This window comes from Haliotis rubra, unplaced genomic scaffold (genome assembly GCF_003918875.1).
Source record: "Haliotis rubra isolate DU_JTF1 unplaced genomic scaffold, ASM391887v1 Scf115, whole genome shotgun sequence".
NCBI lineage: Eukaryota > Metazoa > Mollusca > Gastropoda > Lepetellida > Haliotidae > Haliotis > Haliotis rubra.
The window spans coordinates 1,595,214-1,611,771 of NW_025765059.1; the positions used below are offsets into that span (position 1 = coordinate 1,595,214).

Sequence of the window (16,558 nt, forward strand, 5' to 3'; positions counted from 1 at the left end):
GGTGGTATTTCGGTGCTGTATTCAGTCTGCATCCGTTAGCCCCTACATGTTGGTGGTATTTCGGTGCTGTATTTAGTCTGCATCCGTTAGCCCCTACATGTAGGTGGTATTTCGGTGCTGCATTCAGTCTGCATTCGTTAGCCCCTACATGTAGGTGGTATTTCGGTGCTGTATTCAGTCTGCATCCGTTAGCCCCTAACAAACGTCGAAACCCGCGGTCACCCACGATGCCTAAAAAATCGTACGGAAAATCGTAGACTACTTTATCGTAGGGCGCCCGTGTCAAATGTGATCCAGGTCTTAATGGGGACTTGATGGGGATGCGTTATGTCGTCAATAAACACGTTTTGGAGTGTAGCGTATAGAGGTATGTTGTATCTCAATTATAACGTTATATTATCCCCTGCTCAGTATTTGCAGAACCTGCGTCAACTCAGTCTGTACTGTGATACCACCATATGCTGTAACTGTGATATCTTTATCCGAACATTAAATACTGTCTGGAGGAAACAGTGGCTTGTGTTTCTTAATGTCTAAGCTGTGAGACAAACATCAAAGAAGGATAGGATCGAATACAGCACCGAAATAGGAGCAGAATGGGGAGAGTGAGTGAGTGAGTTTAGTTTTACGGCCTCTTTTAGCAATATTACAGCGGGGGACACGGCGGGGGACACCAGAAATGGGCTTCACACATTTTACCCATGTGGGGATCGAACCCGGGTCTTCGGCGTGATGAACGAACGCCCACATACATACATACATACATACATACATACATACATACATACATACATACATACATACATACATACATACATACATACATACATACATACATACATACACACACACACACATACATACATACATACATACATACACATACATACATACATACATACATACATACATACATACATACATACATACATACATACATACATACACACACACACACACACACATACATACATACATACATACATACATACATATAGATGGACAGACAGAGTTACATACATACACACATACAGATATACATACATACATACGCACATACACACACATGCACACATACATACACACACACTTACACACACACACACACACTTACACACACACACACACACACACACACACACACACACACACACACACACATTACACACACATACCCACACATACACATACATACACACACATAACCCCTTTGTGATAAATATGTAATAAATATGAATTGCCTCTAAGTAAGTTATGGCTGGAATCACTTGACAATGCCATTGATTTATTGATCCCAATCTACTCGATTGACAATTTGCACATTTTCTGCATTATAACGTCGCCAGACATAAATCACATAGCTACATAGCACTTAGGGTTTGTGAGAGTTACGGGCTGTGAGGGTGATTACTGGGCGTGTCTTTCACTGACACAACGGCGAACTCTGGTTATGGGCTGTTAAAAAGGAGTTGGTAATTGATTGTGTTCGGTCAGCAAGGCATAACACCCTAGCTACAGTAACACACAGTTATCTAAACATTGCCCATTCGGAAACAAGAATGTCAAACTTGCCTCTCCAGTTATGCGTGCGAGTATTATTGTTGCCTTTTGAATAAAACATGTAGTGCAGGCATTGACAAGAAACATAACTGTCTGAATAGACACGCCTTTGTACAGAGTGCATGTTACGAACCACGAGCAGTTTGTGCTGGCAAACTATCATAGTTGAGTAAGTGAGTAGATGGGTGAGTGAGTGAGTGAGACACTGAGTGAGTGAGCCTATGGGTGAGTGAGTGATAAGAGAGTGAGTGGATGAGAGGTTGGGTGAGTGTGGGGATGGACAGGTGAGTGGATGGCTGAGTGAGTGGATGAGATGATGAATGAGTGCATGGATGGGTGAGTGATAACATAGATGAGTGAGTGAGTTTAGTTTTACGCCTTACCCAGCAATATTCCAGCTATATGGCGGCGGTCTGTAAAAAATCGAGTCTGGATCAGACAATCCAGTGATTAACAGCATGAGCATCGACCTGCGCAATTGGGAACCGATGACATGTGTCAACCAAGTCAGCGAGCCTGACCACCCGATCCCGTTAGTCGCCTCTTACGACAAGCATGGGTTACTGAAGGTTCATTCTAACCCGGACCTTCACGGGTATGATGGGTGAGTCGGGAAGTGTGTGGATGTATGAGTGAGTGAGTGCGTGGAAGGGTGAGTGACTGATAGGATGGATGATTGAGGGAGTGAGTGAGTGAGGGAGGGAGCGAGAGCGTGGATGGGTGAGTGGTCGACATAACAGATGAGTGAGTGAGGAAGTGCGTGAACGGATGGGTCAAATAGCAACTATTTGGGATCTGTCGCATTGCTTTGCGTGTGGCCGTATGGGTCGTTTACCAATTACCAATTTATTAAGAGCATATCGTTTTAAGGATGCAATAAAAGATAAGAATACCATCGAATCGTACATGGATTTGAAACCAAGTACAAGGAGCTGTTCGAACGCTTTAGCCACTGAGCCACCCGAACACACATATAGAAACTTAAGTCGATACAAGTCGTGAAAGATCTACAGGCTCTTTGTCCAGTGAAATCAGAAAGCATTCAAAGTAGTTCCAGTTCGATGTGAAGCCAGTCAGTAAAGGGACTGGTAGTATGTTGTGAGCGTCAGTGTTGTACTGGTAGCTATGAGACGTAGCTATTCACATGGCTGGCGAGGTGTGGTGGCTCCTGTCTAATTGTCAGGAGCGTTAACTTACAAGGGTGTGTGTCGTTGTTATCTCCGGTAATAGGCTGGAAGTACCTGTTATAAGAAGGTAAGTCATACATTGTTTTTATTCTGTGAGATAAGATTCTAAAGGTTAAGTGAAGTGATAGATTAGTAGTGAAATAATAGTATTTTCACGGAAATACCGTTTGCAATGGGGTATTGGCAAAGTCTGACAGGATATTTCCACAAATACGTGGTGTATGAGTGAGTGTGTGAGTGAGTGAGTGAGTGAGTGAGGTTTTACTCCGCCTTAAGCAGCATTTCAGCAATATCCTATCTGGAAACAACAGCAGCTGGATTCATACACTGTTATGGGAATCAGTGTGACGAGTGAGCGCTTCAACAACAGGATATTCCACTTCACCTCCACCATCATAAACATCATGATGATCGTGACTATCATCACGATCATCAGGTACAGAATCACGTGATGACAGTGGTCATGCCCATAGTGAGTGAGTTTAGTTTTACGCCGCACTCAGCAATATTCCAGCTATATGGCGGCGGTCTGTAAATAATCGAGTCTGGATCAGACAATCCAGTGATTAACAGCATGAGCATCGATCTACGCAATTGGGAACCGATGACATGTGTCAACCAAGTCAGCGAGCCTGACCACCCGATCCCGTTAGTCGCCTCTTACGACAAGGATGGGTTACTGAAGATCAATATTCTAACCCGGACCTTCACGGGTTATCATGCCCATACCTGAGGACGATTGCCACAAGCTGGTGACTTTGTAGACATCAAAGATGTCTAATATTCAGGGAAATGCAAAGCAGTAGCTAGACCAGTGGGAATATCTACATGTGCAGTTATGTACCCCATAGAACAGCGTGCTAACATCTGATGTAATTATAAGCGAACACACATGAAGCCTTAAGAAATGAACATTTTACGGTAACATACATGTTTGTTACACTATTTTCAGGACAAATCGATGTCTGTTCGCCGAACATGTTGCTCGTAAACTTTCTGTATCAGAAGGATAAATAGAAGACAACAACAGCTCACGCTTCCTAGATCAGCTGTTGATTTAGATTATCGTTTAATCACAAATCGGGGATGTAGGGTAGCATAGTTGTTAAAGCGTTTGCTCGTCACGGGTTCGATTCCCCATGTGGGTACAATGTGTGAAGCCCCTCTATGTCCCCCGCCGTGATATTGCTGGAAGCGGCGTAATACCATACTCACTTTTATCACAAATCCGTTTTACATGCTTTTAGTTTAGATCGTTATCTGAATTTTAATGATTCTTTTGTAATTTTTATTATTATCATCTCAAGGGATTTTTTTCTGGTATGATATTCTTCGTTGTTTGATATTCAACCATTGCGAGTTGAATGCAAATGGTGGCATCTCTTTACTAAGAGGAACTGATGAATTATAGGTTCGAGTCAGCTGGAACTACAAACTGTTGCTTTGATACAACAGACAACGAAACGGTAGGCAAGGTGACGTTAACACACAATGTAAAGCCTTACCGCAAAGGTGAAGGAGGAATTAAACTTGAAATTGATGGCACTTGAAAATGATAGTGATTTATTGGGCCCACTTCAACTTCATTTCAGCAGTGACTGCTGTAAATTCGCACCTCAACCCTCACCCTCGTATCTAGGTGTAGAGTTGATATCAGTCATTTGTATCTCCTGGCCAGGGAGGAGTCTGTTTACTGGTTGCTACTCGTACGCAAAATCGCCCACACAACACATACGTAAAGACATCATAAACTAATATTTTTAGAAGACGTTTTTAACGTAACGGTAACTTGGGCGTTTATATCTATGACTTCCAGACGTGAAAACTCGTTAGCACACACGTCGGATGGGTTATAACAAGGAAATGACAATCTCATGCAACGGTCGTAATCTTGAACCGTGTTTTCCCCTATTCAACTCGGTTTACTGATGGCCTTGAGATATGTACACCACACTACACGTTTTCCATTGCCTGTTTTATGATGCTTCATACACATTATACCTTTAATGTCCCACTGGTGTATATCATACACATGTTCTTCTACGAGCCCGCCTAATGAAACCGCCATGTTTTGATGAGACCGGTCACGTCATCATTCATTACCAATAATTAGACTTATGTAATGGTATGTTATTTTAGCCCAGTATACATCATGTCGGAATTCAAAGTACAATTAACCAGTGCCAGTGAAAACGGCAATAGCGTCAGACTATACAAACACCATTTTCGGTCACAGGGACCCAAAATGGGAAGAGTAGATTTAGAAGATTGGTCGTAAATACTCTTGTTATTCCAAGTGGTTGTGAAGTGGGTGATCACTCCGCCCCTATCTGAAACATCCGACGTGAGTGAAGGCCGAGGCAGAAACGTTTAGAAATATCTGTATCATCTGACGAAACAAAATCGCGTTCTATGGTTGAAATAGGTTTAATAAAAGCTACCTTCCGCCGTGCAATTCATAAACATATACCGTTCAACATTTGGTAGGGATAGTGAGGCATTTCATGCTGTGATACTGCTGCATAGTAACAAATGATCAGCGTGTTTATGTAACCTACATGAAATGTTATCCATAGTGGTATGGAATACTGTTGGCTTGGAAACATGTACACGTAATCGACCTCGGTCAGTCTTGAGACTATCCCTGCCTACCTTTAAGTGGTACAATTATATATGTAAATTATATTCAAATTTGTATAACCAAGATTGAACCACTCCAAAAGGAACCCCTCGTATAGAGTTAAATTGCCGGATCAGAGTCATACATCCAATTGATAGCATTGATTCGTGTCTAAATCTATTCTAACATGCGTTCTTTTTTAATATACTTCATTACCTAGAATACTATCCAGCACTAAGATGACAAGACAACCCGTTTTAAGCTCTGTTTACACGGTAGACAGGCACCCCCTTCTGTTCTCACAGCAGTAACGTGTTCACGTTAGTAAAACATGCACTGGCAACAGAAACGACATTGTGTTGCGGGCTGGCTGCATGTATGAATCTATTGAATTGCTGCTGTTGATTCACGCAGAGTGTTTATAGTAACCTCTTAATACAGTCACCTGTATTTCAGAGGGCCCATGTAACGGCTTGAGGGTTGTGTGTTGGCCGCCATCATGGGTTGCGGATCCAGCAGCGCCGTGGCGGACGATTCGGATATAAAGGCGGTAGGTTCACATACGAAGACATCAGATACTGTCCGATTAAATAATTTCAAGGACTTGAGTCATCCTATTTACATACGTCGACCACACTGACAATCAACATACCTTTTGACGTCTTGCATTGACAGGTTATACATGGTTTGTAGGTAGTCTAAGTTAGTAGGTGTCAACAGACACTGAGGGCAGAAAGAGAGAAAGTATGCGCCAATGGTTCATGGCGGCTTAAATTAGACGACTAGAAAATAGTTATTGGATGGTGATGTATACGATACAATTCTGCTTTTAACCTCACGTGTCACGTGTTTCTGCAACTTTTGCTGCCAAGAAACGTTTCGATAACACCTCTAATGTTTTGGTCATATACAGTTTTTGAGTATGTACTTTCTGTTACTCGTCTGCTTACGTCTGGGTTTACATTTAAATTGGAGTAGGCCAAAATAGTGGCAGTTCTGTAACGCTGGATTCAAGTCGGTCAACACCAGTCTGTGTGTCTGCTTAATATATTGTTACTGTTGCTACACACTAAGACCAACTAAACCTCACAACCTACGCTGTGGAAATGACAGTGTAGCATTGGGACTTTCTAAGCATCTGATCCTGATGACTTTGTTACAGATCGAAGTTCCAGATTCCGAGGACGGATACCCGAAACCCCAACCACCCAAATCAAAGAAGAATGACATTTTCGTCCTGGAGGATTATAAGGAAATCGACCAAAATGCTTCCAAAGTAATCAAAATTATTATATATTTATTGCTATTGTCGATGTTTTGTCATAATTCTCTATCATAAAAGTTTAATATGTAATGGTTCTTTTCCCTTTGTAATCTGTGGTACATGATCTTCCCGCTGATGTAGATGCAGTGCGTCCATGCTTAATCACGTCTACAAACAGTTGTCTTATCCAAGTAAAAGGTCAGAAATGGCCAACTGGCAGTTTACTCTGTAGATTGGTTCCCCTCACTCACCCTGATTCGTACTAGTAATGATTCTTGATCTCTCTGCGCTGTGTCAATCCACGTGGGTAGCCAGCCCCCTGAGTTACGATGGGCTTTCGTCCCATAGAAATAGTGTTCAAAGCGCCGTTAAAACTATAACATTATCATTGCCATCGTGAGGTTCCTCGGCTTATATTGGAGAGACTCGCAAGTAGTGTGTGTCCACTATATTACTTTTACGAACATCCCTCAGAACTATGAACTGAAGTCTACTTGAACGTTACAGATTACTATCAAGGACGAAACAACCTATGAAGAGCTCGTGACGACGTTGACTAAAGATCTGAAGACAGATCTACAGAAACTCCGAGCCATCTTCTACCTTGTAGGGAGCCTGAATATCGAGAGACAACTCTACAAGGGCGTGACCGACCCCAACACGCCCCGCGGTCACATGAAACTCATCAAGTTGGGGAAGGGATGGTACACGGACTTTTTCGCTTTACTTTGCAGGTAAGTCAATGTTCAAATATCCTTTCATTTTGTGTCGATGTAGAGAGCAACCCACTTTTCCATGTTCGCATGCTGTTGCGTGTTAAGAAAACTGCAAGGACGAAAAATATTTTGTATTGCGCACTGTGTACTTTTTTTGTTATCGTCACATTAGTGTGGACTTCCAGAAAAACAGGTTCCAATATGCTCTGATACTTGGCAAAAGGTTTGGAACTACAGTGCGAAATTGAGTGAGGGCGTAGTATTTCCCTATTGTGTCCTTGAAAAACAAAGTGTAAAGTAAAGTGTACATAAATATAACACCTTCTGAAGTTTTGAATAGAAACTGATCTTATGAATGGCATTTTAGAAGTTGAGACGTACAATATAGAACACATTTAATGGATAACAACTTCTTTATTTCGTGAGTGGGACGTTTCGATACAGATTCTTGTGCAGGAAGGACAACTGCTTGACAACGGTACAAGAATCTGTATCGAAACGTCCCACTCATGAAATAAAGAAGTTGTTATCCATAAAATTTGTTCTATATTCTATATTGATCTTATGAAGACAACATTTATAGAACATTAAAATATTGTTCGAAAGAAATACTAGACCATGACTATATGTGAAGACAAAAATACTGAGACAACAGTCATTGGTAATTCAAATGTCTTTCAAGTAACAATTTTATGAACAATGTAACGAATCCTGTTTCCAGGGCTGCTGGTTTGCCATGTGTGATAGTCCACGGGAAGGGGAAGAGTGTGAACTATGAGGTGGGCAACAGGGACGCCAGTGACCTCTACAGCGACTGGAACGCCGTCTACGTGGACGGGGACTGGAGGCTGGTACATGCGCTGTGGTCCTACACAGGCATTATGGGGTATGATGCTGGACGCTGGATGAAGATAGAAGACCAAGGTCAACAAAAGCGAGAAAAACAAGCAGCATCGAAAGGGAAACACGTCACTGGAATTAAAGAGTTTTGGTTCTTGACAGACCCTGACCAGTTTGTGTACTTCTGTCTTGCTGACCGCCAGGAGTGGCAGCTGTTGGTCAAGCCCTGGACAGTTGACAAGTTCATGGATGTTCCGTACTTCCGGCAACCTTACTTTACCAGTTCTGACATGACTCTCACCAGTGTGGACAAGTCTGTTCTCGTTTCTCAAGGAGGTCGAACAGTAATTGCCTTCGAGCATGATGCCGAATGCAAATCTGACATTACTTACGAACTGTTCTTTGACGAAGAACGTTCTGAAGGAACATTACCGGACAGTGTTAAACTCCCCCGCTGTGTTTTATTTGAATCAACGGAAAAAGAAAAGAAACTTAATTACCGTTTCCATGTTGTTGGTATATATAAAACGGTTATATATATCGGAGGAAAATCAAAGTTACCAATTGTTGAATTCATGATTGACTGCAAGGAGGTGTCACAAAACAAAAACCTTTTCCCAATCACTCCTGATATCGGTTTCGGTTTTGGACACACTGCTAAAGACTTTGGACTAGAATCACCTTCTGAGCCCGAGGCAATTATTGAGACTGTTAAGAACAAACCAAACGAATTTCAGTTTAAGCTCAGTGAGGATCAACAGCTCGAGGCGCATCTCCGCCATAATGACCTTGAACTTGGGAAATTACGGGAATGTGTCGAGAAGGAGACAAAAGATGACAAGGTCATGTTCAAGGTCACCGTACCGGAAGACGTGGATAATGGCGAGTTTGCTCTTCAGATCTATGGTCAGGACAGCAAAGGAAAGGTCAATGTTGTCAACTATCTCCTGACTAACAATAAGGGGGATTTCGGGTCTGATGACGAGGTGAGTGTGCGTTCGATCTGTTATTGCGTTAATATAGCAACAATGTACTTATGTTCTTCTTCAGATTAGTTCTAATGGGTAACCTTTGGAACGACAGTTGTCTAGTTCTATTGGGTAACCTTTGGAACGACAGTTGTCTAGTTCTATTGGGTAACCTTTGGAACGACAGTTGTCTAGTTCTATTGGGTAACCCTTGGAACGACAGTTGTCTAGTTCTATTGGGTAACCTTTGGAACGACAGTTGTCTAGTTCTATTGGGTAACCTTTGGAACGACAGTTGTCTTTATCTCCCCATGGGATCATCTGCTCTCCATAACGGATACTTTTTACCAAATAAATCAGAATAATAATTGATATATGATACTATTAGCACTGTATATCAACTTATATATAGCTAACATATGTTATATTTGGGATTACACGTTCCATTTAACCACTTAGCAAAGGGCATTGTGTATACAGTATATAGCTATGAACTATTATATACCGACTATTACTGTATATATCCATCCCGATATCCTACGGTGACACCCGTCACAGACACATGCAACGTCAAGTCAACTGTTCACCTAACACACGGTAACATACAGTGCAAGTCAACATATTAAACTGCATCAGACACTTTATTTTCATCGAATTTGAAAATGTCATTTACATGTCTTCGTAAAACCTTTTAAACGCTTGTACAGTCCACAGTGAACTGGCTGAAGGATCTATGTATGTCTGTGAACTTTGGTAGACACAAATACCATCGCTTATAGGTTATAAACTGCGTAACATTGTAAATGTACGTAGTACTGGTTCACGTTGTTCTTATATATACTGTAGATATTCTTTCATATCCAGCAATATAACGTTATTTAAATCTCACCAGATCGATTCACATAGTTCACACTAACGCATGTTCTCAAGACATATGTATACTGTCCATGTATCTATGTCTAGTACAACAAACATGTTGGGTTGGTACTGTAGAAGCCTGTATGTACTAACACCAACACTGTTGATATGAACATATCACTACCTGTACAATACAATACACCGGTACAAGTCGGTAACACATGCCGGTTTGAAAGGAGAACATAACTTTTCATGAGAGGGTAAATGAATTGCAACGCCTCATACGCTATTGAGGAACGCAGATCATTTATGTGGAGACATAGAACTGAGACTGGTGCACTTAGCTAACACGACACACCTCAATGACACACATCAACCAGTGGTGGAGATGTTTGTATAGTTTAATAAAACCAATGTCGTTTTACTTGGAAGTGGGTAGGTGCTGGTATTTCTATTACCTAGATGATCGATCGATACAGACAATCATCTGGGCTATTGAAATCATATCATTGCCATTTTAATGTATGTAGCATAGATCAATAGGTGTCGCCGTTATCGTTGACCTGAAAACAGCCATGGCACACGCTCCAACTTAATGAGGCAGCTACTATTTGACATTCGTCTAATTGGCGTCTAGCTTCTAAGTGTTCGTTAAAATGGTCTTCTGATGATGAACGATATCCTGTAAAACACTTGTTCTTGTTCCCTAAAATATCAGGCCTCTCATTTCCGAAATGTTTGTGCTATACAATTGTCTGAATATATGATTTATCTGTATTACACTGACTGACTGAGTATGGTTTTACGCCGTTTTAGCAATATTCCAGCAATATCACTGCGGGGGACACCAGAAATGGGCTTCACACACTTTACCCATATGGGGAATCGAACCCGGGCCTTCGGCGTGACGAGCGAACGCTTTAACCACTAGGCTACCCCACAGCCCCTATCTGTATTACAAATCCAAGACCCACTTCAGAGCGGTCCCATCTTACACCAATGTGACAACGTCCACTCGGGATCTGGATCTTGTTTGAAGAGATTACTTGCGATTCTGAAAATGTTTTGTCGCATTTATTAATATATGTAAGTATTTGCTACGCGTTGATTCCCACGTTGAAACTGCAAATTAACCGGCAATCAGTTCGTAAAAGGAGTTGATGTGATACCGATGAAAAGCAAACAGATGGGATGCAATTAATAATCCTATTTAATCCTAATTATTTAATCCTAATTAATACAAGTCACTACAAAAGTATTCCAGTGACAGTACAAAATAGAGCGGCAGTACAAATACAAGGCAGTATGATACAAAGCAGTGATCATAACTATAAATACTGAAATGGGTATATTTACTTCTCTGTAGCAATAGTAAATTCCAAAATAGGCTGAGTATCAAGGGTAAGGATGATGTCTACACAATTGCTGGTCTTCTTGAGACGAGAGGCAAGAGTTATCTCCCCTTATATACCTAAGAGTAAAGACGCCAGAAGATTTTCCACCTCCATGGTTCAGAATATAGTGGGGAGGGTTGTAGTGCCATGTAGTACCTTACAGACCTGTCTAAATACAGCACATCTGTGCCTCTCACTGACTATCGACATATCCACTTATACGCTTAAAGCATTGTTACTCAACGAATAACACTGCCACTTAACAGATATAGAAAACTCTTACACGGCGCGAGGACACTTAAACACTCCATGTGAATAATATGTAATTGTCTTGCACCTTTTTGGCGTTATAGAATTAGTGCTATAAATTGGATATCTATTATCGACTATTTGTTGTATTCTATAGTGGCGTTGATTGTAAGGTTATGTTCCATAAAATCGGAAAATATTCAAAGTGATAAAATCGATTGTTTTAATCTCCGGATTGTTATTCAGGCAGATATGCAGGTGTTATCTGTCGACTGGCCCTGGAACACTTAGTGACATTACGAGTAGCAATGTGGCTGGTTGTCGTAAATTGCCATCAGTACAGCACTGTACAATGTCATTTATTAAACATGATGTGTTTAGCACCGTCATATGTTGCTGGGGACCTATATTCTAACCCGGAACCCAGACGATATGTCTGTATTTTAATAGTAATAGTAATAGTCAGCTTATATGGCGCTCATATCCAGGCACATTGCCTGCTCACGGCGCTAAGTACATTACTATCCCCGGTCATAGAACACTATCGCACTTTCCGATACTTTTTCAACTCCCTGGGGAGCATACAGCCATGCTGCCTGTTAGGCGCAATGAACTTAACACTCACATTGCCAGCACATCCTCACGGGTACCCATTTTACAGCTGGGTGAACTGAGACAATGTGGATCTAAGTATCTTGTCCAAGGATACTACGCAAATGTGCCCACCTCGGGACCCGAACCTAGGTGCTTCCACCGGGATTCGAACCCGGGCCTTCAGCGTGATAGGCAGACGCCTTACCACTGCACTACTGCGCTCCACATGATATCATGATATTAGATATGTTAGATGCAAGTCAGGAGGAAGGAGTGTCAGCTGTACAGCTGGCGCAGGTAGTGTTGGTGCAGGTACCGGGATCTGGGTACCTTGCTGGTTGTGAATGTCTGTGGTAGGTCGGATACCTTGACTGGATTCTTTGGTACGTTGCAGGTAACCGAGCTTAACATTTCACACATTCTTAACATTAAAGTGTCTTTCGATTCAGAAGCGAATTCGGAAACAGCTGAAAGAGGCATTAAAGCGAGAAGATGCCGAGGAGTTGGAGAAGGCAATTGAGGAGTTTGAAGAGGCGAATCTGTCTGATGATGACAACGATCTGGCCAACGCCAAGAGGAAGCTCAAACGACTGAGAAAAGGAAGTGATGGTAAGACTACCTGCTTACAGTAAGAATCACCTGGTGTTTCTATGATACAAGTTGGACGGAAATTTCATTGAGTCTCTGATACGATGCTTGTAGAAATGCTACTTCGCAACTGGTACTATGCTTACATGAGAACGATACAGGGATCAATATCTAGGCGGCATCAGTCATATTCAGTGACCGTCCTTGCTAGATTTTTTCAACATTTATTCTTTACATCTGAAACCGTCGAACAATAATTCATCATGTCGGTTTTACATATACTAGACTAAGTATAACTTTCAGGCTTTAGGTCGCCTAGGCCTTGTTCTAAGTATGATATCATCATTCACCAACAATGTTCCCGTTATATTAACGTAGACCAAGTGGGCCCCGACCAGCTGTTGGCCAACTTAAAGAAAGCCATGAGCGACAAGAATCTGGAAGAGTTGGAGAAAGCCATAGTTGAGTGTGAAGCAAACGGCCTCTCTGACCATGAAGACGTCATCAAGGCGAGGAAACTTCTTGTCAGACTTTATGAAAAGGGTATTCTTTTTATTGTTTTATGTTTTGATGGAACGGCGTATCGCTTTTCAAATTGAAGTTGTTCATCTCAGTCCTCATTTCAAATCAACGGCTGATCAAAATGTTTTTGGTGCACACGGATTTACGCCTTCTACTTAGAAGGGAATAACATATGATTCAATTTTCGAAAGATGCACATCCAAACTGACCCATAAAAAGAAGCTTTTGTGTGTTTTGATACATAATACATTTGACGTCTTTGAGTGGCATTTCAGAAGTTGGGAAGTACAAGGCTGAAAAATATTATTGACAACAACTTCATATATTTTGTGAGTGCGACTTTGAGTGAATATGTATCGAGTCGTAGCACTCGCAAAATATAGGAAGTTGTTGTTAATAACTAGGTCAGTATAAAAAATAATGACACGAGTTCGATCAAATGTTATGTATTGAAGTCAAAAGACACGAGGTCGAAGTTCTGTTTATCATCTAATAGCATTCTTCCAGCTTGTTAATAATAATGATAACCAGTGTCTTGTGTCTATATCGGAATTGGTTCAGTGGAAGGATGGGGATGTCATTTGATTGTGATGTCATGAAACAGATGACATAGTGATATATATGACCAAATATCCCGGGTCTTCCCTAAGCCATACCTCCTCTTAAAGTCACTTTAGTAGGACAATAGAATACTAGTATTATATTTGGTATGGGTAGTTAGAGTGAGTGAGTTAACATGTAACCTTGCCTCGGTATTATTACTAAGTGATACATTTTATAATGGATATGCTCAGAACAAGACGACTCTTGACATGCTATGAAATAACATGTACCTTACTGGTTAAGAAAATTAAAAGATTACATCATATATCGGTACTGTGTGACTGTGACCGGGGACATGTCATGCTTCAGTATTGCACGTTTCTTCCACAGCGGCAGAGAAGGCGATGAAGGAAAATGACGTGAAGGAGGTCGAGCACCTGCTGAATCGGTCCCGGAGGTCTCCTGTTGCCTCTGAGCTGGACAAGTCCGAGGTGATGAGGCGAGCAGAGCGCTACCTGTATCAGCAGAAGAGGCTTCAGAAGTACCTGAGTGTTGTGCTTGAGCTGAAGCCTTCCACTGTGTCGGAGATCCACCGGTATAACCACCCCTTGGTGCACAGCCACGAGAGTGTCATGGCTACCTACATATTGCTGGGCGAGCGCAAGGCAGATCTCCAGGTACGGCAAGCTGACCGTATTTGCATAAAACGATACTCACTCGCTCATAGCTAAGTACATTTCAGCCTTATCGTTCTTTTAAGAACAAAATTGATACGTTCAAACTACGATAACCAAATCGGCACGAAGGGTCTATAGGTATTGGGCACGTGTAACCAAACATATTTTCCATTGTAAATGAGGATGTATGTATTGTTTCAGATCTGGCAGCGAGTGCAGACGATGCTTCGTCTCCCGGGACGACGGGGTATCATCATCCGGATCAAGAACTTCAACGTTGGTGACCTCAGTACCTGGCGGGCCAAACAGGCCAAGCGGTTGTTGGATAAATATACCGTGGACGGTGTCCGAGTGGTCAGCGCAGGGGCAGCAGCCTTCTACGTGTGGGTATGTACCTCGTACACATTATCGTCACGGGTTTGGCTTTACCTGTCATCATTTTTGTATTTTTGGATTCCACAATTCAGTGCACATGAAGACAGAGTGTGTCAAGATAAATCAGTGTTATGTTTAAATGACATCTTCTCGATCCTTGAATTCATTTATTCCATTGAGTTAGTGTCAAGATTTTATTGATATTTAGGTGAGCAGTAAAGCAAACTTGTAATCTTTAAAAATAAAAATTGTTAATCGTTGAGAATAGAAAAATAGAAAGTATTTGCCATTTTGTGTCAACAAAGACATTACTGTCAGACTATGAAATACAACTTTCTTAAAGTACAGCTACAGAAAAACCTCTTCATATGCATAAGAGTGAGTGAGTGAGTTTAGTTTTACGCCCCACTCAGCAATGTTCCAGCTATATGGCGGCGGTCTGTAAATGAACGAGTCTGGACCAGACAATCCAGTGATCAACAACATGAGCATCGATCTGCGCAATTGGGAACTGAAGACATGTGTCAACCAAGTCAGCGAGCCTGACCACCCGATCCCGTTAGTCGCCTCTTATGACAAGCATGGGTTACTGAAGCCCGATATTCTAACCCGGATCTTCACGGGTCATATGCATAAGAATGATATGAGTCAGGTATGCGGTGACTGCATCATGGTCATAGAGGTGCAGGGTTAAGAGCCTGGGCCCCTTTCCACAAAGCGATCGTACCGCTAAGATGGTCGTAACTTCCATACCCTAAACTTACGACTGTCGTAGCGCTACGATCGCTTTGAGGAACGGGGCCCAGCTTCTCAAAGTGACGTCTTGCTTTATAACAGACACGAAGGTGTTGTTAAGTCGCCGCGCTACAGATGGAGTTAAACCGACATAGGTTCAACAGTATCGAGATGACATTGGTGGTCTTATGTTGGTTTAATTGGAAATAGTTGTGTGAGCTATATGGGCTTTCTGACGTCGTACAATTGTTTCAGAGCTCTAACATCGTGGTTGAGGCCTTGACTCCCCCGAAGGAAGAGGATGAAGATGATTATGATGATTACGAATGATGAAAGCAACAACAAAATATATTAGGTCGACACTGATATTAAACATGCAGGCAACTGTACATCAGCTGGGTTCGAACAGCGTCACAATGTAATGGCTACCACAGTTCACGAAATCAGTTTGTATGTAGCTGTATACTCCTCGGGGACCTGAAAGAGGTGAAATGGGGTTTAAAGTACCTTTAAAAGTTACTGCAATGTGCGACGTGTATGCCAGAGAGAGAGAGAGAGGGAGGGGGGGGAGGAAGAGAGAGAGAGAGAGAGAGAGAGAGAGAGAGAGAGAGAGAGAGAGAGAGAGAGAGAGCGAGAGAGAGAGAGAGAGAGAGAGAGAGAGAGAGAGAGAGAGAGAGAGAGAGAGAGAGTATGCGTATGCGTATGCGTATGCGTATGCTTGTACTTGGCTGCTGGACATATAATGCTTTTCCACAGCATCACTGCGGCGGACTGTCAGAGATGAACGAATGTTGAAATGCAAAATGACCATTAAAAGGTCGGATAGACTCATTTCCCGTCATGCTTGGTGGTGCTCACTGAAAGAATA

General features: G+C 41.9%; 1 protein-coding gene across 1 annotated transcript; it reads left to right on the forward strand.

The window, feature by feature from the left end:
• The first annotated feature begins 5,866 nt into the window (after positions 1 to 5,866).
• On the forward strand, positions 5,867 to 16,203 carry LOC124254752 (lim and transglutaminase domain protein ltd-1-like). The gene is made up of 9 exons (XM_046688602.1): positions 5,867 to 5,917; positions 6,530 to 6,643; positions 7,139 to 7,365; positions 8,069 to 9,173; positions 12,700 to 12,859; positions 13,217 to 13,381; positions 14,294 to 14,580; positions 14,782 to 14,967; positions 15,946 to 16,203. The coding sequence occupies exons 1-9, from the start codon at positions 5,867 to 5,869 to the stop codon at positions 16,018 to 16,020; spliced, it is 2,370 nt and encodes a 789-aa protein (XP_046544558.1). The 3' UTR covers positions 16,021 to 16,203.
• Positions 16,204 to 16,558: the final 355 nt, after the last annotated feature.

Bases quoted from the DNA above. Each gene is read 5' to 3' on its own strand.
- LOC124254752 (XM_046688602.1), top strand. From the start codon at position 5,867: ATGGGTTGCGGATCCAGCAGCGCCGTGGCGGACGATTCGGATATAAAG. The intron at 9,174-12,699 runs GTGAGTGTGCGT...CTTTCGATTCAG, and splicing joins ATTTCGGGTCTGATGACGAG to AAGCGAATTCGGAAACAGCT. The intron at 14,581-14,781 runs GTACGGCAAGCT...GTATTGTTTCAG, and splicing joins AGCGCAAGGCAGATCTCCAG to ATCTGGCAGCGAGTGCAGAC.